Genomic DNA, 20,901 nt, shown 5'->3' on the forward strand with positions numbered 1-20,901 from the left:
GATTTTTCTATCTGCATGGATTTTGTAGCTTTTGTAGAATCTTGTCTCTGTTTCTGGAAACTCATAACACAAGGCCACAATACTGACAGTGCCCTTTAGATTTACTGCCTTTTTAATGGTCTAAACACTGTTACAAGCAGAAGCAGTTTATTGAGGAATCACTGAAAGTTAGCATCCTAGAGGCTGAATTTTCATCCCTGACATTAAGCAGATATAAGCTGGTTACTCACAAATATATAATTACTCACAAATCAGTAATTATGCCTAACCAGTGCCAATACTTAGCCTTTGTGACATATCTGCTGAAGTCCTTTCTACAAAGTTCAGGATATTATTGTTTTGTTTTCTCAAAAGTTGTTTAATAGAGCTGTAAATATTGATTTAGAGCATGGTCAGATAGGGTTAGTTCATTGTGAAGCACAGGCAGAAGGAAATCCAGCAGACTTCTAAGGGGCTTCTCCTGGGCTTCTTTCCAGCCCAGGAAGCAGCAGGACTGTTAGGCATCTGCCTATTTTATCCATACACAAACCACATCACTTTCTGGAAGAGGTAATAATTGTTAGCTTTGGATCACAGAGCCTCCTCCTAGATATAGAAATAATTATCTGACTAATAGGCAGGATGGCTTCACATTTCCCATTTACCTGATGAGGTTTCTAGTGTTTTCTTTGAATGACTGAGAATCTAACCAGAAAAAAGAAATAAAATTACCAACCCCAAAACTCCAATGCCAAAGAAACTTTAGACAATAATGCTTTTCTGGGATTGTTCCTTCCTAGCTGTGGGAATGTTTAAATTACAGTGCTAACTGGGGATATTGCCTGCAGCTGTCATAGAGGTACCATAAGAGGAACATGACCTTGTGGTCCTGGTTGTAAAACAAAGAACTCACCTGAAAGTTCAACCCAGTGTTGAACTGCATCTCAGTGTTGCTTCATGACACAAGGCTTGTGTTTGCTGTGCTCTGCAGCACCTGCAGCCACCTAGCCACCTTCTGTGGAGCATCTCCTATACCAAAATAGCTGAGAGAGAATTCCAGCTTTGTGGAAAAGTGAGATAAAAAAAAAAAAAGAAACATTTTCTTACCATGACTCTGCATTTTTTGAAGCAGGTTCTTCAAATTTTCCTGGCTCACACCTGGGCTAACTGCCTGAGGGTAGGTGACAGAACCTTGCAGAGTGCTCACAAGGGTTCTGCAGTGCTCCCACTGAAGACACCTCTGATTCTAGCCATAACTGAATGTAATGTCTCCCTTCTATCCTGTCTCAGAAGTTATCCTACCCTCTCCCCCAGATAATCTCTCAGCAACCAAGTGCTTTATTAAAATAATGTCTGCACTACCATCAAGAAGCTGCCTTTGGATTGTTCTGCTTTAGGGGTTAACTCGCCCTTTCATTTCCTTACAGACCTCTTCCAAAGCCAAGGAGAATTCTCTGTGCTAGAGCAGTACAACTTGACTACCAATGCTAGTACTTTAATTCTATGCCCCAAGAAAATGTCTCTGGATGCCAATACTCTTGTGCAAAATAAATTTCTATACCCTGCATGTACTCTGCATGTACATGTATGTTTATTAATGTCACAGTAAGTCATACACTTACACATTTCCTACATTAAAAGGCAGGTTCTAAGGAAAAAAAAATAATCACTTTCAGATTAGCAGCTGTATTGCCAGCTGTCAAAAATGTTACCCTTGGCTCCAATCAATTTAGGCATTATACACTTTATTAGTAACATAGAATGGTAAGGAATGATGCCATCCACATATACACATACATACAGTATTGCAATCAGAGAATATTCATTAAGAACTTTTAATTTTCTCTTGAAATAAAGAATTGGACATTAACAAAACCAAAATATTACAGTAAAACACATTTGTTATCTTCATGAGTAGAACAAAGGCATAAGCAGTAAACAACATGGGTCTTACACAGAAATACATTTCTCTTAGGAAATTTTTTTGCTTAATTCATTCCAGTTCCTGCATTAACATCACTTCTTCCTTCTTTACAGAATTCAGACCGAATGGTGGGGCTGGGGCAATCACACATTATTGTGTGCAATGACAGCTTGTGCTCCATGAAACATCAATAGCCTGTAACACTTGGGATTGTACATACATGTATTGAAAGACAGCAACTGTAAAGGTCACACACTCCCATTCACACAGAAAAACTAGTGAGTTCACAAAATGGAAAAGGAAAACAATAAATGTTTACATCTCAACCAAATTTCACTTGGTTGTAGATGCACAAGGTAGTACAAATATTTCTCAAAAAACCTTTTTTTCATTAGGCAACATAGGTTGGCAGCTCTAATTACACACTCCACTGATTGTCTCTGAAACAACAGACTGCCTTGAACAAAAGAGATAACCAAGAGGCTGAAGTTAGAAAAGCCCTATTGATGCCTTAAGCTTTAGCTTTGATGTTTTCCAGATTCTGTACTGCATTAGTGTATAACTGTGAAGTTCATACGAAGTGTTAGCAAATTCTCTTCACAGTTTACTTTGACAAAACAATCCTTTTCCAGCCTGAGAACCCAGGACACCATTGCAGTTTTGGGCCCAAAAGAGATAACTGAGGAGAGCAATCTGGGAGGATGGGACTTCATAACCTGAAGCCGTAACTGGACAATTAACCCCAATATGTAAATGGACCAAAACTTACAAAAGTGTGAAAATGTGTGACCCATCACCCATCTTGGGTGTAGCCCTGGCTGGGCTCTTGTACTGCCCAAGGTGTTTCCTTTGAAGGCCTTTTTAACAAATACCTACTTATTTACTTTATTCCTTTTACACTGTCTAGCTTCTGTTCTAGGTAGCCTCTCAAGGCATCACTATTAATCTGAAATTATTCCTATGTATTGTTGCTACTTCCTCCCTTGTTCTTTCTTCCTCACAAACCACGGGCATTTAGCAAGAGAAAGAGATGTTACTGGGGGGCAGTCCCCTTGTTTATGTTCCCTACTGTGTGCCTTGTGTGTGTTCTCTTGCATCCTCCAGAGCTCTCCTGAAACACTCAGAAAAAAAGCAAATTGAAAAGCAGAAGCTGATGCATGGGACTGGGATGCCTGTTCTCACTTGGTTTCTTGCACCATCCTCTCCTAGCTGATGTGCAATTCCATTCATGATGCAATTACTTTTTTAAACAATTAGGATTTTTAGTCCCCAGCTCTACTCTTGCTGGGGGGCTGAGCCAGGATCTGAAAGCTAAGAGTCAGAACCCCTATTTGCAATTCCAGATGCATGTGGAATTTCCAGGCTAAGAAGGTTGCATGGAGAACTTACAGCAACCTTCCATTATCTGAAGAGAGACTACAGGGAAGTGGGAGGGACCGTGTCAGGAATTGTAGTGATAGGACAAGAGGAAATGGGTACAAACGGAAAGAGCGGGAATTTAATTTAGGTATCAGGAATAGATTTGTTACTGTGAGGATGGTGAGGCACTGGAACAGGCTGCCCAGGCAGGTTGTGGACACCCCAGCCCTGGCAGTGTCCAAGTCCAGGTTGGATAGAGCCTGGAGCAGCCTGGTCCAGTGGGAGGTGTCCCTGCCCATGGCAGGGGGATTGGGACCAGATGGTCTTTAAGGTCCCTTCCAACCTCTTAACATTCTGTGATTCTATGTTTGATTGAGTGGATGTTTTCCGCTAAAATCCAAAAATTAAAAGCAAAAACCACAAAGCCTCAACTACTCCAAATTTATTTCTGCCATGATCTAGAACTTTAATTTCTTGACAGATGATAAGAGTATTGCATAAAAAATACTGATTTGTTCTTTATTTGCTCTTGATTCTGCTGCTGAGCCTTACATTTAAATACTTCATCATTGCCTGAAAATAGCTCATAGGTTTCCAACTTTCAAGCTTCTTTTAGAAGGGGAATATTAAATCCAGGATGTAATTAAGCCTTCATTATTAGGAATATTTTCTTTTCAGGGACCCAGCAGGGTTTCCAACCAGCTAAAATCTTCTTTCAACCTTTTCAGAAGGTAGCCAAGTATCTTTGGCAGAAGCAAAAAGGAGCTTCATGGGGGAAGCAGAAGCTACACACATAAGCAAGGAAAAACAAGGAATTAATTCACTGCTTCCCATGGGCAGGTAGGTGCTCAGCCATCCCCAGCAAGTGCAACGGCTAATTGGGAAGAAAACACCATCACTCCAAACCTCCCTCCCTTCCTCCTTCTGCCCCCCAGACATCACTGAACATGATGTCCTATGGTCTGGAATTTCCCTTTGGTCAGCTGGGGTCACCTGTCCTGGCTGTGTCTCCTCCCAACATCCCAGGCACTCCCAACTTCCTCACCTTTTCTGACCTATGAAAAGCAGAAAAGGCCTTGGCTCTGTGTGAGCCATGCTCAGCAAGGATAAAACATCTCTGTATTATCAGCCCTGTGTTCAGCACAAATCCAAAACACAGCCCCCTGCCAGCCACTGTGAAGAAAATCAACTAGCCCAGCACAGAGTCAAATAATTCCCCATCCCCAGCTGTAACAACCTGTGGAAAACTTGGAGCAGGACTGCACCTTCTGGATGGCACTGCATCTGTGGGAACTCAGAGACACAGCAGCACTGATGCCACTGAACTTGCAGGCTCACTGTGCTGAGCTAAAAATGAAATGTTTCCAAAAAGTCCACTGACCCAGGTCTGACTTTCCCAGCAATAATAGTATTGTAGTGCTATCAGTTCTGTGGGTGTGTACATAGAGCACAAGGTAAAGGAGAAAATTTTCAAAAGCACTGAACTGAAAAAACCCCATCCCAAATACAGAAAAATGAAGTAACAAAAAGTTACTGTTAATAATGTCTGCTCATTTTGCAGCTAAAATGGTATAAAAGAAAATAATTGATCAGAAATAGTGAAAATATCACTATTTTCTTTTCAGTCATCCTTACAGCTTTTACCTAACTGTAAAAGACATGATTTCAGTTACACGAGCACAAGAATTTCACACGAGACAAGTGATACAATTCATAAAAAGGACAGAACACATTTTCTGATACTCCACAAATATTCAGAGGTTTAACACACAAAATGGAATTTCTTCAGCAGCACTGATTAAACTCAAGATGAGGCAGGGATCTTCTTTACAAAGTAAAGGCACTGGCTCTTTGTAAACACGTACTTCTCTCTCTTTAAATGAGAAAGCACTCAAAATATTCCGTGGAGGAAACTTGTGTGGTAGTGTTCCATTGCTTATAAATATTTCATAGCAGAGATATCAAAGGCCTTTGTCCTCCTTTTTACTGTATTTAATAAGAAATGTTTTGTCTCCAACTTATCTAGTGAGAAACTTTTTGAATCTCCCCAGAAATGCTACTAGCATGAAGCTACTAGCATTTGTAGCAGAAATGCTACAAATGAAGCTATAGCAAAAACAGTGTTTTCTCTTATCTGCCTTTTGATACCTATAAAGAAGTTTCAAGGCAAAAGAAATGTCAGATGCCAGTATGAAACACACACGTCATCTCTCGTTTTCAGTATTGTGCTATCACTTTCCCAGAAGGAATCATTGGCTTATATTCAAATACAGATACATTTAAAATAAAAAAATGAACTTGTGAACATCCTCCTGCTGTGCATTTCCCTACTCTTTGACTTTTCAAATGCACCAGCAAGAATGAAGCATAAAAGATGATTAGATACTTCTGATCATGACAACTGTACTTCAAGACTCCTGATTTTTTTCAAGTATGCATCCTGAATGCACATCTCCCTACTTTGGAGAGTGTTCACACAGTTCTTTACTAATCAAACTGCAAGACTTGAAAATGTTAAAATAAATATTCCATACAAAGGTGAATTCTTTGCATCTTCAGCAAAATGAACTGAGCATTTTCATAGCTTCCAGTACACAACTACCACCAATATCAACAAACACATGTCACTACTCATACACACAAATCCAGTGATTACACTAGCTCATATCATTCCATATCTAACCAAACTTGTGCATTTTTGAGTCACCTTCCTTCAGCTTCATAAAGCTGACTGAATCTTTAATGTAGTGCTTTCAGGTTCTACGGGACTGTCAACTGGTACCTGAAGAGGAAGATGAAAAAGTAAAAACACAACAGGAATTAGGCTGTTATTGAACAGAATTATTCTCAAACTCAGTATTCTTGGGTAATTATTAGGTTAGGCTCCAACAGTATATGTAGTTAATTAGCCCAGTTAAGCAAATTATATGAAACCCTATTTTCTTTTATTTTTGTAATAAGAGAGCCCAAACATAGAATTTAGTTTCTTAGTATAACTCTGAAGTATCTGTTTACTGCATATAAGTATCTGTCACATGAAGATTAATTTCCCTTTTTTTTCTCTGTTACATTTAACCACAGTAGATTCCTGATCAAGGTTCAGCATCAAAGTGATACTGAATATTATTAACACAGCCAGGTCTCAATCATGCATGGCAACATCAGGGCAAGGACTGCAGCTTTTCTGACACCCTGGCTAATATGAATGAAGCCGGGTGATGATCTAGGCTAATTAACGAGGTGATAATGGAAAGCAGATAAGTGATGAACAGCCCCAACCCCGGCTGGAAACCCACACTGAGCACCTGCAGCTGCCAGCAGGTTTCAGGTTCAAGTTGGCTCAGGCAGCACCAGCTCAAAGTTTCTGAACCTCATACAGACACTAAAATTGGTCACAGATGATCAAAAGCTGCTGGGCATGCAAGACACCTACACAAAAATAAGCATGGCAGAGGATCCTATGATGTCTGACTCCAAAAAGCTGTCTCATATTTTGATCCAAGCAATGAAAAACCCACAGCATTTAAAAAACTTTCTACTGAGAGCTTTATTTCTACTAGTAACTGTAGTAGCTTGGAAAAACTGCTGAAACATGGAGCCTTATGATGATCAGAAAATGCTAGGCTCACTCTTCCTTTAAATTGAGAGTGTCAGCAGAAGAACAAACCCAGCTCTTTATGCAGCACTGCATAGAAACTCCAGCATGGCTTCTGTTTATCAGACACTGACTTCATCTGAAGAGACTGCAGGTATTTTAAATAAAATATATAGTATACAGGATGGCCTCACAACCCAATAAACAAAAAGGCTTCACAATTTAAAATGCTTCCCCGCTATTATGAAAACACAAGATTCAAGCAATAAAATAATATTATTTGCCACTTAAAACTCAAATATTCAAAAAATTCAAAAAAATTCTGAGAGCAGAAGTTTTTTCAGTTTTTTTCACGGGAGTTAAGGAGAAAAACAGATATGTGAGAGCAGCATGCCATGTGGCTTTGTTGTTCAATACGAACATGGAACCAGCCATAAGACCTTGTCAAGTACTCTTTTGCAGCTGGTATTGTTCTGCCAGTAGAAGTCAAGCATTCAAGTAGGTAATACAATCATGGCAAAAGAGTCACCACTTACAGCTTTAACGTCCAAGTTCATAATCCCTGAATTTACATTGTGTCTTCGCAAATCTGATTTTATTAAGGCTGAGAAAAGAAGGAAAAGGAAAGCTGGTTGACACCTTTGCAGTGATATGCAATTCAAGGGAAATGTTTGCAGGGTGCAAGCACACAGAAGCTGCTTTCAGCACATTTTCAAAATAGCCCTATTTTTTCTTTGCAATTTGAACTCACTGATAATTTGAACTTGCTCCTCACAAAGCACACAAAGAAGGCAATGACAATAAAATCTTTTAAACCACAAGCACTTAAAGAAAAGCTTAATAGTTCAGCACTTTCAGCACATTTGTGAGTCAACATGTATAAACACTGGCACAGTTCCAGAGTGCATCAGCAATTTCTTGCATTTGGAAAACTGCAAACTGCCTCCATTTGTGCATTTGTTTCTATTTCTCACCCCGCTCTAGAGATGGACATCTGTCTCAAATTCAGGACATGTCTCAAGAGATGGTGGTCAGATGGCTGTGCATATATTAGCAACATCATCCTAAAAGCACCTATGTTTTTACATTAAATAAAAGCCAATACTTGTACTTGTAATTACCTGTTAAAATAATGCCCACAAAAATCCAAGCACAAAGAAAGATGTTTCCTGCACGAGGACTGTAGTCTGTTGTGAGCTTTCCTTGAACAAGTGTAAAGACAATTCCAAATATCTATAAACAAACAAGTAATGGCATCAGGATCACACAGAAAAGAGTAATTTTGCCTTTAAAAGTTCCAGGTCACATCTTATAGAAATCAAATTTTAAAAAACCAGGACTGTAGCAACAAAACAGAGACTTAGCAAAGTCTAAGAAAGCCTTCCTAGACTTGAGCATAGTGGCATTCCTGAACATTACTTCACTTGAAGAAATAAAATGCTGTAACCTGTGCTGATGCATTGAGGAGACCCGAGGAAGTGCCTTCAGACTCTGGATATGTAATTTCCACAGCAAATTCAAACCCAAGTGGAAGATAGCCAGTCATGAAGAACCTGTTAAAGAAGAGAGTAAGAGGATGACAGGTGGGGCCTTCATCTGTTACTAGAGCTAAGAAAACCTAACATACACACATGGTGTTATGAATTAGCTGGTATTCTGAATTGTCATGGGTTCATGACTTAACAGAATTCAGTAATTCCAAACAATAGTGACTGCTTCATTCCCTCAGCATGGTCCAAGAATTTTAGCCACACATCTTTCTCTTTAGGGCAAAGCTGCTAAAATATGTTTGTCCTATTTCCCATAACCACCATACATATGAAACAACCTTTGCAAAGGAGTCTGCAAGCCACTCCATACTTGAAGCCAATTATTTTCATATGAAAGCCATACACAAACATTATCATTTGATCAGCCCAAATATCCATGGTAGAGGACAAAAGGAGGCCATGAGTAGGGAGTGAGTCTGTACACTTGAACACCTGCTGGAAGCTGCTATGGAAGAAGCTGAGGGGACCAAAGAGAAAAAGCTTAAAATGCAGCTGAGGTTATTTGGTTTTTAGACTGAAACTCTCAAGACATTTCTGGTTTCATCTTGACTTCTGTGTCTGAATACAGCAACATTCCCTCAGCCCCTCTTGAGGCTTTTAGATTGGGTATCTATGAGCACAGCAAACAAAGGAACCAGCATGTTGCTTGGACTGTCAAAGCATAGATTGATGAAAATGCAGAGAAGGCAGTCTTCCTAGACCTGCTCAAACTCTGATCACCTACACACTGCTCAAGAGAAAGCTTCAACTTCACTGCAGACAGCTTTTTGAATAGGAACCAGACAAACTGATCACATAGGGACCTCTCTTAGGTCCATAAAATGGTAAATGAGATTTACTGAAAAGTGACTTACTTTAGCTTTATTCTGATGTAACAGAAGCTGAAACCCTATCTGTACTGTGAGCTAAAGGCATAGGCTGAGACCATGGTGACAGAATACACAGAATCATCTAGGTAAAACATTTAAATTTGTTTCAGAAGAGAACTGCAGTAAGTCTTGCAGTGCTCTTTTATTGCTCACCCAAGCACTCCTCCAGTCACAAACACCACTATAAGGTATCCGAGGTCCAGGGTGAAGGTAAACACCAGCAACCCAATGAAAGAGAGAATGTAAACAATCAAAGTAGTTTGCCTGCAACCCAACAACAAAAAATTAACATTGTTCATAGAACGCCATAGCACATTGCTGAAGCATAGAAGGATAACATGAACATTACATAAGCCATTCTAAAGCTATAAAATTTGCTTCATGTAATCCTGTCTCAAACTTAGCATGCAGCGAGCACATACCCATTCCTGAACCCTTCATTGTCTGGCTGCTTCACTCCAGGCTAAGGACACTGACTCAAACGCTCAAAGAATGGACAATCACAGCACATATTACCACCTTAAGACTATTTTAGTTCTCTGCTATGCTGTACCTCTTGGCCATTCTGCAGTGCTGCCCATTACACAATATATCAACACAGGAGCAGCTGAGTCCAACACTATTAGCAATAAAAGTCAGCCTACAAGAGGCAAGTCAAACAAATCTCATTGCAGTGTTCTATTTATTTTCAATCTGGAAGAAGGGATCTCTTCCAAATTCTAAAAACACATGCAGAAACAAAGCCAACCTACAGCATTAACATCCATTAGGCTTGTAGAGGCACATAATGTACTGAGTCACAGGGGAGAACTATTCCATCACAAACAGTGCTCCAGGGCAGTGCTCGCTCCTGGGGGCACCACACCATGGATGATAGACCCAGGAGCTCCTGCCCCAGAAGAGAGCTCTGCTCCATGGTCACCCCCTGAATTAAAGCAAACATTACACTTACTAATAGGATCAGGAGTAGCATAAAAAATTGAGAATCCATCAGCTGGCCATTTTACAAAACAATGCAGGGCAGGCTTTGAGACTTTATGCTTTCCTAGGAGAAGCAGCCCACTGGGCCACCTGTTCACTGTATGTAGGACCTACAGCGCTTTCCTTACACTCCTAAAGAGACAGGAGTAGATGACAAATCCCTTTGCATTGTGCTCCCTCATTTCTTTTGGCCAATAACCAGTGAGAGTCTCAACCTTTCTCTGTAGCTGCAGAAACTTCTCTCCATGCAGACCACTAAAAGATCAGGGACCGACTGCATTTCATCAGCCAATCATTTCAGCCCTTATGTTGGAGTATTTTCCTAATGCAATTGCACCACTCTCCTACCCCTAGCCCCACACATGCCTACCAACACTTACTTGTATGTTTTAGTGTAATCCAGCCACAAACCACAAATAATCGAACCCACCATTCCTGCCACCACCAGTGTCAAGCCAATTCTCCCAGCGTTCACTTCTTCTCCCTTTCAACAAATATTTATATGGTGCTCATTAATAATTGCTTCCATTCAGAGTCAAGTTCAGACCTCTTGGCAGTCATAAGTGCAAACAAACATTCCTATGACTCCCACAGCTGTATGGCACAAGAAACTGTACAGAGGTATAAAAGAAACCAAATGTCTGAGCACACATAGCACCTACAAAATAAATATCACCTCTGCAAATGCACAGTGAAAAAGAGAAAGATAAGATCCAAGAAACTTACCTCATAATGAGTTACTATCATCTGGTTTAATAATGTGGAGACAGAGTAAAATGCCCCAGTCATAATACCTGCAGTACCAAGAAAAAAGCTTCAGTCATTACAAGTGCAGACATGCTGATTTGTTACCCTAAAGAATTCATCTTCTGACATTTATGACTCACAACACAAAACCTTTTATGTGCCAGGTAAAATCTGGACCTATAAGCGATATTTTGCATCCTTATGGACTTTCCAGCACTGGCACCTGAGTAAATGAAAGTTTGACACTCCCTCCCCCTTAAAAAACCCCACAACAAAAATTCTACATGCTTCTGGCCCACATTTGAACCCTTCTGCCAGAATACAAGCAGATAGCACCACTTACCATAACTGATTAGCAAAAGTATAAATGGAATATTTCTGAACAAGTTAATAATGGACTGCTTGTAGGAGTAATCCTCAGGAGGTTTAGTTTGCAGGACTGCTTGAGAGTGGCTGGGAGGGTATTTGGGCTTTTCTTCAAACACTGGGGAAAAAGAAGAAGGAACAATTTTTGATTAATCTCTACCAAACTAATATGCAGGGGGTTTTTTTAGGTTTTTGGAAGTGTTTCAGCTTGATGAATTCCAGGAAAGTGACTTGTAGTTTTAACAACTCCATGAAAAAAAAAAAAGTCTAGATTTTCTCATGGAAGAACTGAGTCACATCCACAAAGGATGTGTTATGTGGTCACATCTACCAAAATCTGCAATATGTCAGGACCTTTGTATACAAATTGTAAGATGAACAGAGTGAATTCACATTATAGCATAAGTCCTTGCAGCAAAGAAACTAAGAGAACTAAATATTCTAAAAGAAATCACCCCATGTGAAGCATGACATTCAGTGAATTGGCTGTTGCTTAACCCTGGCACAACACCTAAGTGAACACAAACTGGAAAAATTGTGACCTCACTTACTTTGAGCAGGCAGCTGCTTTAAAGCGAGACATTGTAAACACTCTCTGTAGCCAGCACATAAATCCCAGTAATTTGAACACTTACCAACTCCTGCTAAGAAGAACAGAAGTGTGGACACTATCGCTGTTCCATAGAACATGATGCTGATGTTGTGTGCCATAAGACCAATGTCATTCGGTGTATTTGGGACCAAAACAGGTGGCAGCAAGAAGCCAATTGCAGTACCAAGCTGTAAAGCAAGGAGAGAAAAAAAAAAAAGGCAAAATTAATTTCCCTCTGCACATACAAATCAACAGAAGTGAAAAGTCTTACCAGGTAAAATTCAAAATTGTTATCATAATAAGCATTGATAAAACTTTAGTATCACACTTCTGAGCCACTTGCTCTCGATGTTGTTTTACAACCAGATCTTCCATAACCCAGGTTTAACCTTTCCCCTTCTCAATTGAGCTACAATACCACACTTGGTGTATATATTTACACCACACTTAGTACTTGTACAAGAATCTTCATACACATACAAGAACTTTTCACAGGAAGTGTAAACACCACGCATGAACATAAATTTGTATCAGTCATCCTGCAGCTGAAGGGCTACAGATGACACAAGATTCCAGCTACTCTTGCAGAAATGCTCTTCATTTGATGTCATGCTCCTTCCACTACAGCAAAGCCTGACTGCAAGGTTCACTGAAGAACCGACAGAGCAGAGAAAAGGAATATCCTTATTAAGAGCAAACTCAACAATTATTGCTAAGGAAATAAATGAAAATCACAGAATGAAGAAGTAGTGGGTTTGTGTGTGGAGTAAATGCCAACATAACAACTGCTTTTGCATTAAAGAGACATAAAAAGACTGAAATTTTAGGTACATATGTAAAGCATTTTAAAACATGAAGGAACAAGTCTTGGACTATTCTCCTATTTCCCTCTTCTGCTCCCCCAAAACTTAACGGCATTTTAAAGTGTTGGAACATTTATTTTAGGTAAAATTAAATGAAAAAAGAGCACCAAAGACTGTTACAGTGGCAAGTCCAACAATCAGAAAGCACACACATTAGAGGTGTGCCACTGTGCTTACAAAACACTCTTTGTGCATACCCTGATGAGAGTTTTGCTAGTTTTTTTTCTTCCCAGGCCATCATATTGACACAGTATCCAGAGGTCACAGGAAGAATTTGTCTCTTTTTGTCCTCACTCTTCATTATATGAACCCTACAAACACGAACTGAGCACACAGTTACTTTTTGTCTTTAGGTATATTTTTTCCTCCCCCAAGAGGAGCCGGTGCAGTACCCACAATGTCCCAAGAAAGTCGAGTGATACCATTTCCCATAATTTACATCTAGAGAGGTTAGGGCCAGAAGAAAGTGTTCCAATGAGTTTGGCATGCCTCACTTACGATGGTAAATACTTGTGGAGATCTGGCACTCCAAACAACCCTTGGCAGGTACACCACTGCATTCCCACTGATTTGTGTTCCAGCTGCAAACGATCAGCATCCCAAAGGAGTGAGATCTACATTTTGGTAACTGCTCTGTTCCTCCCCTGCCGGCTGTCCCTGCCGACCGCTGCAGCTCTGAAGTTTCACACAGTCTGAAGCTGTGTGATAAGCAATCTGATAAGGAATTGGATGACCAGCAGCTGGGTGGGTTATAACAACGTGTTCTATGGCACAGTTCAGGTTGTGCAATTGCCCAGTACAGTGAGTGTTCTGTTACACAGTTCATGCTGTGCAGATATCAGGACACGGAGACCCAGCAGGAATGTATATGCAGAAGGGAACTGCAGTGGGATACACAGACATTACTGCTAACTTCCAAGTGCCTAAATTCTTGCTACTTTTTCAATCTAGCCTTTGAGAGGTTTTAGGGGTTTTTTTAAGGAAATAAAATGCGAGAATAGAGAAATTCTGTTGTTCTATTAACACACTTCAACAGGCACACTGAGATCAGTCCTAGCTTCTGGAGAGGAATACACTCCAGAAATATCCACGGCTTATTCTGTTCACCTCCTGATCCTGTTTCCCTTGTCCATCCTTCTCGTGGCTCCCATCCACACAGTCCTGCCCTCCTGCTCCTGTCCTGCACCACTTCAATCCCACATCTCAGCATCCCAGTGAAGCATCAGTTTCGGGCTCCAAGCTGGATACTTGACACTCTACTGCAGAACTGAAAACCCAGTAACTCCTTGCTACTGGGAGGACTGGTGCATGTCAAAGAAACCTTTAACCTCATACCAGGATACAGATCCAAAATTTTTGCCTCACTGCTGAAACCACACCAACAATTTCTGAAATCTTCAGTCCAAAAGAGACAGTTGACTTGCCCACTGGAAACCTCCAATGCAAAAAAAAAAAAAAAAAAAGTTTTTGAAGAACTGTGAACAGCCAGGTATCATCAGCTAATGAGGAATCGGCAAGGTGTAGGTACACCCTCACTGTAAATATGTAAAATGAATGCCACTGCTGTCACAATCCAAAGTGCACAAACATAAAATCATTAGACTCACAAGATAAAAAACAAATTCCTCATTATCTTAACCAAACTCTACCTATGACCTCAGCCTGCATCAGTGATGCTGATTTGAATCTCAGCCATTTTTTTGCCACAGGAGAAAAAAGGAAAAAAAAAAAAAAAAAAAAGAAAAAAAAAAAAAAAAAAGCTGGGACAGTGGCAGGAGGTGAGAATTAGGCTATAGGAGGAAGAAGTATCATACCTGCACCTGTGCTTTCAGATGCACCTGTTCCAGCTCTCTGAAACTGGCCAGGACCAGGGAGCTTGAGGAAATCCGTGACTCAGTTATCAGCTCCCAACAGTGATGTGAACTATCACAGCGTTACACAAAACTTCAGGAGTCACCAGGGTATTGACTACTGGCACCTGGCAATTAGAGGCCATATTTTAAAAAGTAGAAACCAATACATGTCGCTGGGGCTCTTCATGAAAGTTCACGTAGTTCATACCCCTCCAACGGGGGTGGATTCAGTCAAATGAATCCAAGCGCCAAAACGAGACAGAGGAAGTGGGGCAGGACCACATGTGAGTGAGAAGGTTCTCTCTCGGCTGCTGCGCTGCCGGCAGCTGCTGGAACTGCCACATGGCCCGGGGCAGCCCCGCTTCCTCACCCGGCCGCTCTCCCGACACCGCATCCTGCAGAAAGCTTCTCCCACTCAAGCACCACGTTTCCGACTCGATGCCGAGCTCCAAGGCAGCCCACTCCTCCAAGCCCCCCTCGCTCCCCTGCGGCCCTACCTGGTTGCCCAGCACGGCCACGGCGCAGGCGGTGGAGACCTCGGTGGGGCCGAACCAGACGGAGGCGATGCGGGAGGGCAGCCCCAGGATGAAGACCTGTGCCACGGCGCACACGGCCTGCGCGGCCAGCGTGAGCGGGTAGCGCTGCGGGGCCAGGCTGCCGCACTTGAGCCAGGCGCCCAGCGCGTTGAGCCCCGCGCCCAGCAGCGCCGTGAGCCGCAGCCCGCGGGCGTCCAGCAGCCAGGTGGCCGGCAGGATCAGCGGCACGTAGGCCACCATGTACACCATGGACAGCCAGTCGATCTGCGTGAAGGACACGCCGTAGAAGCCGGCGAAGACGTTGCTGAGGATGCTGTACTGGATCCACTGGAAGGCGTTCACCAGCGAGTAGCAGCTGAACACGGCGAGCACCGCCAGCCGCCGTCGCGACAGCCGCGTCTCCAGCCGCGCCTCCCGCCGCTCGCCGCCCGCCGCCAGCATCTCCTCGGCCTCCGGGGCCGCCGGGGCCGCCCGCTGCCCGCCGCCCGCCGCCTCCTTGCCGGGCAGGAAGCCATTGCAGCGCTGCTGCTGCTGCTGCGGCGCCGCCGGCACCTCCCCGCTCTCCCCCTCCGCCTCCTCCTCGCCGCCGTCCTCCACCATCTCGGCCGTCTCCGCACCCAGCTTCCCCGGCGGCGGGCGCAGCCCCGCTCTGCCCGCCAAGGTCACCTGGCCGCCGCTCCGATTGCCGCCCCGCCCCGGGGCCGGGCCAGAGCCGAGCCCGAGCCGAGCCCGGCGGGCGGAGCGGGAGCGGGAGGAGGCCCCGGGAGGGCGGGACCGGCAGCGCTGCCCGGGGCGAGGGGCTCCGGGGGCAGGGACGGCAGTCCGGGCTGCTGGAAGTGCTGGGAGCGCGGAGATAGATTAGATAGATAGATAGATAGATAGATAGATAGATAGATAGATAGATAGATAGATAGATAGATAGATAGATAGATAGATAGATAGATAGATAGATAGATAGATAGATAGATGTTTTGTTCACACCTCTGCTCCCATTTTCTTTGTCCATCTGTCTCGTGGTTCCTTATCTGCACAATCCCTGCACTCCTGCTCTGCTTCAATCCCCACATCCCAACATCTGTGCTGTATGTGCACACACACACACAGACTCACACTTCTTGAAGTCTTTTAAACTGAACTTAAACACTGTGTGACTTTAGCTGGCCGCATGAGAATGATGGGGCGATAGTAGATGTCACCCTGATTTTTTTTAAGATTTTTCTAAGCCTTCTGATGTTTATATTCTTGTAGCAAACTTTCTCACACACTTTCTGTAAATAACTTATTGTTTTGCGGGTTTTTTTTTGGAGGAAGAGAAATTTGATAGACTGTTAGTTTGTCCAGTGTCATTGTGAGGTGGCACTTTAACCCTCCAATCCACTGTCACTTTTGGTAAACTACAAATGCTGGAGTCAGAAAATAAACTTCCCTTTTCTTCACCTTGAGAGCAGCGGTGTGTATGCTCGTGTTGTTTCGTGTCCTATGGTGACAAGTAATGATGTGAATCATCCCCACAACATCTCCAAGGAAGGAGCAGCGCCACCTCCTTCCTGTAACCTTTTTGGTGGCTGGTGTGCTGGGTGGGCACAGCCTGGTACTCTGTGGCACATCCCTCACCTCTCCTCCTGGGCACAGGCAGGGCACCTCGGCTGCTGCTCCATCTGAGCAGGGACACATGGGCCACACCACTTCCAGCACATCCTGGGAAAATCCAGGGCCTTCCCTGCCCTGTTAAGATTTGTCTCTTTGCAGTGGTGATACATAGAAATGTGCTGAAGTGATAAGAGACAGATGGGCAGAGGCAGAGCCCAAACTGCAGCAGAGGCTGCCAGTACAGCACATTGTCAGGGCGTGTGCATCCACCCCTGTCCTTCACTGCCTCCAGAGCCGCAGGCAAAACATTCCTTGTTTCCACTCAACCTCTGAAATTGGATTTGACACATATCCCAGAAAACTGGCCCTCTGGCTCATGTGGATATCACTTCAGTAAGCAATCTTCCCCCAGACCCTGCCCGGTCCATGTCTGCACAGGAGCAGTGTCTGGCAGCCCCTGTCACTGCTGGTAATTCTGCTGCTGCAGACAGTGTCCCCTAATAAAGAGACAGATTATTCTCCAAAGCATAATAAGAAAATACAGAAATATTTTAGTTTGCTAACAATGTTAATAGTATTTTACTGGTTTCTGTGGGAAATAGTTTGGAACATGTTCAGCAAATAACACACTGCACATTGTTCATGGGTAGGTCAGAGCCTAATCAGATCTGTCTGGGCTGTGGATACACTCAGCCACCAGTCCTAAGTACTCTCACTAATTAGGAGTTGGTATTTTACTCAAGACCTGTTGACCTATGTAAGCCACAGTTCCTAATCTTATTTACAGTATGGATAATAATATGAACATGTGCTTCAAACTATTAATTTGCCTATGTTTGCTTTCCCTGAGCACGTAGCTGAGCAACAGCAGGGATGATTGCAGGCACCATGGAATTTTAGAGACTACTGCAAGTAGTCCTGAATTTGCAGGTAGGAGGTGTGTGCAAGAAATCTGCTCTTAAAAATAAAGCTACCTATGTCAGATTCAGGCCCTTCTTGCCTCTCTCATTCCTGCCAAAAAAAAAAAAACAAACCTGATTTATTTTTAGTTTTCCTCTGTAAGATCAGGTGCTTGGTAAATTTCTCTCAGTTTCTCTATCTGACTTGTTCTAAGTACTGTAGTAATAGAGCTTTTTTCTTTTTAAACAGGACCTCAAGAGGAAGAAGTATATTGGGAACTGAAACAAACATTGTCAAAGCAACAGAATAACTGGCTTTCACTTTAGGAGTGTATATCCATATTGCACATTGTGGGCTGAAAACACAGCTGAGACTCTGTCAGTGCCAGTGCTTGGCCCTTCATGAGCTCTGGCACAGGCTGTGGTTGCCCTTGGGGTCAGGGAAAGGGCTGGGACACTTTGGCTGGTGGAATAGATGCAGTGTTAGCATCCTAAACTATTCTTGTTCTTTTGGAAGAAGGTGCAAACACTGATCTACAGCTGACTTCATTTAACATTTTTTCCCCTCGAAATTTGGGTGATCTCAAAGTCCATCCAAAGACAGCATTTACTCCTTAAAACCAGATGAAAATAGGCTCTGTTCTCCGATTCTTCCTTTCCCTGCTGTTGCGTCCTTGCCTGCTCTCAGCTGCTGCCAGCTAACAACCTCAGAGAAGGGCTCAAACTCTTCCTGTGCTAAGAATGGCCGGCACATCTTGGCTTTCACCACTGCCATGCCCACAGAGCATCGTCTGTCCTTGCTATCCAGCCACTGCTCGGCACACTCGCTGTCATGGGCTTCCTGCACGGAAGCAGCAATGAGACACCAGGGAACTGCAGGGACAAGGAAAGAGGCCCTGGATGCAAGCCAGCTCCGGGAAGGAGACTTCTTCCAGAGAGAAGCAAGTTTATTTACAGCAGATGGACACAGAGGCAAATCCACCTTTGCTGCGCTGCGCTGGTCTCAGTGAAATCAAACCCAGAGTTTGATTTTGGTGAGGCACAACCAATGCCTTTGCATCCTGGGGACATTTATCTCCAGCAGCACCTTCCTTAGAAAGAAAAGAAAAGACAAAGCAGATTTACAACATGATGGCTGTGAAAAATGGATATTTTATGACTGGATTTTTGCAAATATTAAAATGAATATTATATGTGTTATGTTAGAAACTTGTACTGTATTAATTTTTTTAATACTGTGTTAAATGTAGTTTTAGGTTATAAAAAAATGTTAAAATAGAAACTATGCTATGTAAGATACTTTTTTTAAGGAAAGGATTCACACCAGATAGCAGCCACAGGACACCTGAATCTTTCAGAGAAAGAGAATTTATTGCCCCCTAATCAGAAGAAACGAACTTCTTCCCGCCTTGCTCAGCCATGAAGACGCCATTTAGGATTCAGAGGAAGAAGCTGGCACTGACCAGAGAGAATCCCCTGTTTGAATGGAATTTATGCATCATGTATGAGATGTATGAATATTCAACGGGCTATTGCTTTTAAGGGTTAATCCTCTGTTAATGTGATGTACTTTTTGGACTTATGCTGCCCAGAAAAAGGTACCCAGATGTCCGTAACTCTTTGTTTCTGTTGTCTCATATTGTCCTAATCCAAATTGTCCAAAATTATTATTACTCTAATTATATTCCTATTTTTATAACCATTTTATTACTATTAAACATTTAAAAATTTAAAAACAAGTGATTGGCTTTTTTCATAGTGGCAAAGCTTTGATATTTATCTCCTGCTGTATTTCATAGGTTTCACGAGCATTACTTCTGGTTTATAGCCATTTGTTCAAAAAGCAGGGCCAAGGACAAAGTTGCCCAGCAAGAGAAAGTTAGCCCAGGAGAAACATCCATTGTAGCATTTCACTTAAAATGCGAGTCCCTGGATTTCTGCATTTCGTGGACAATTTATAAAGCTAAAAACAGAACACTGATATCAAGGTTTACAGCACAGTTTAGCTTAAAATTGCTATCTGTTTTAAATTTACCCTCTAACTGAAAACTTAGGCTCCCCTGAATACTCCTATTTGTGATAGAGCCAGAAATTTCTCACGTACACTCAAGCAGTAACAAAGTTATTTTCCTGAATGCTCTGAAAAGGCCAAAATGCATCTTATGTATCAGCCAGTGACTGGGAAGTATGTGATACAAATTTACTCCACAAAAATTATTTCCTTGTATCCAAATTCCAGAAGGCAGGCAGGGACCTAACACTTAAATTTTTATGCTGGAGAAGGTTCAAAAGCAATTAGAAATGCCAAATCCTTCCTTGCAGTAGTGGTTTTGTTCCTTCTGTAGCATATGTGCCATTGAAAGAGGAGTGTATCTTCACAATTATTTTGAAACTAAAAATTCATCTTGCAGCTACTGCATGTTTGTGCAAAAAAAATGGCTCAGAAAGAGCCTTTTAAATTCAATCCAGGGCATTTCACAAAATACAGAAACTCAGCTGTAGAGTGCTGCTTTCAGGGTGTTATTAGCTTTTGGACACCCCTAGCTGGGTATCTCAGTCATATCAATTCCTAGTTATGTCCTCCTTCCAAACCTCAAAATGGTATCTAAGCCCCCCATAAAAACCCCACGAGACCATCCATCTTTGGAAAACATGAGGCCAAGGTTAGGAGTCTGAAATGGAGATTGTAGAATCTTGCAAAAAATTCCAGCAATTCTAAAAAAACCCTAAATAAATTTTATGTACATCAGACACACAGTGAAAAGTTCCAGATCTTCTGGTTTTAATGTTTCAAACCATGTATCAGTCTGCAAGAAAAAAAATTAAACTTTATTTTACAATGCATTTGTATCTTGGTTATGATGGTCAGTGCAAAAGCTGATCTCTCCATGCAAAGAAAACCTACACGGCAGGAGAGCACCAGTCCTTGTCTCCCAGATGAGTTGTTTAAAAAAGAAAACCACAGCAGCTCAAGAAAGGGATTTCAGAACAAAAAGATCTGAAGTTCCAACTGAGCTAGAAATGAACAATTTTAGCTGGATATTAAACAAAGCTCAATAAGCTGGACTTGAAATAAAGAGTTGGCAAGTCACACGCCTAAATGTCTTGGTGGAAAGCTCAGAGAGAATTCAGGGGAAAATGTAAACATCCTTTTCCTCCTATGCTGTCCTCATTCCAACTACATTTGCCAGGTGTCCC

At 42.3% G+C, this 20,901-nt stretch overlaps 1 protein-coding gene across 2 annotated transcripts; it reads right to left on the minus strand.

The window, feature by feature from the left end:
* Nucleotides 1–1,654: 1,654 nt before the first annotated feature.
* Nucleotides 1,655–15,814, minus strand: FLVCR1 (FLVCR choline and heme transporter 1). Of its 2 annotated transcripts, XR_009274538.1 has the most exons (11): nucleotides 15,176–15,814; nucleotides 12,006–12,150; nucleotides 11,348–11,488; nucleotides 10,984–11,051; nucleotides 10,638–10,741; nucleotides 9,430–9,540; nucleotides 8,305–8,410; nucleotides 7,979–8,090; nucleotides 7,394–7,461; nucleotides 5,361–6,044; nucleotides 1,655–5,321 (listed from the first exon to the last, which is right to left on the minus strand). XR_009274538.1 is itself a non-coding variant. In XM_058801347.1 (10 exons), exons 1-10 carry the CDS (start codon nucleotides 15,812–15,814, stop codon nucleotides 5,982–5,984), a joined length of 1,557 nt encoding a protein of 518 aa, XP_058657330.1. In that variant the 3' UTR covers nucleotides 1,655–5,981. The 2 variants fall into 2 exon arrangements, 1 of the variants encoding a protein (XP_058657330.1); XM_058801347.1 differs by having other exon boundaries at nucleotides 1,655–6,044.
* Between the last annotated feature and the right edge of the window lie 5,087 nt (nucleotides 15,815–20,901).

Source organism: Ammospiza caudacuta, chromosome 3 (assembly GCF_027887145.1).
Source record: "Ammospiza caudacuta isolate bAmmCau1 chromosome 3, bAmmCau1.pri, whole genome shotgun sequence".
NCBI classification, from domain to species: Eukaryota; Metazoa; Chordata; class Aves; order Passeriformes; family Passerellidae; genus Ammospiza; species Ammospiza caudacuta.

Excerpts from the sequence above, each read along its gene's own strand:
- FLVCR1 (XM_058801347.1), bottom strand. The coding sequence starts at position 15,814 with ATGGTGGAGGACGGCGGCGAGGAGGAGGCGGAGGGGGAGAGCGGGGAG. Across the intron at positions 12,151-15,175 it reads TGGCCGTGCTGGGCAACCAG|CTTGGTACTGCAATTGGCTT; the intron begins GTAGGGCCGCAG and ends CTTGCTTTACAG. Across the intron at positions 6,045-7,393 it reads TGAACTTGGACGTTAAAGCT|GTACCAGTTGACAGTCCCGT; the intron begins GTAAGTGGTGAC and ends CTTCCTCTTCAG.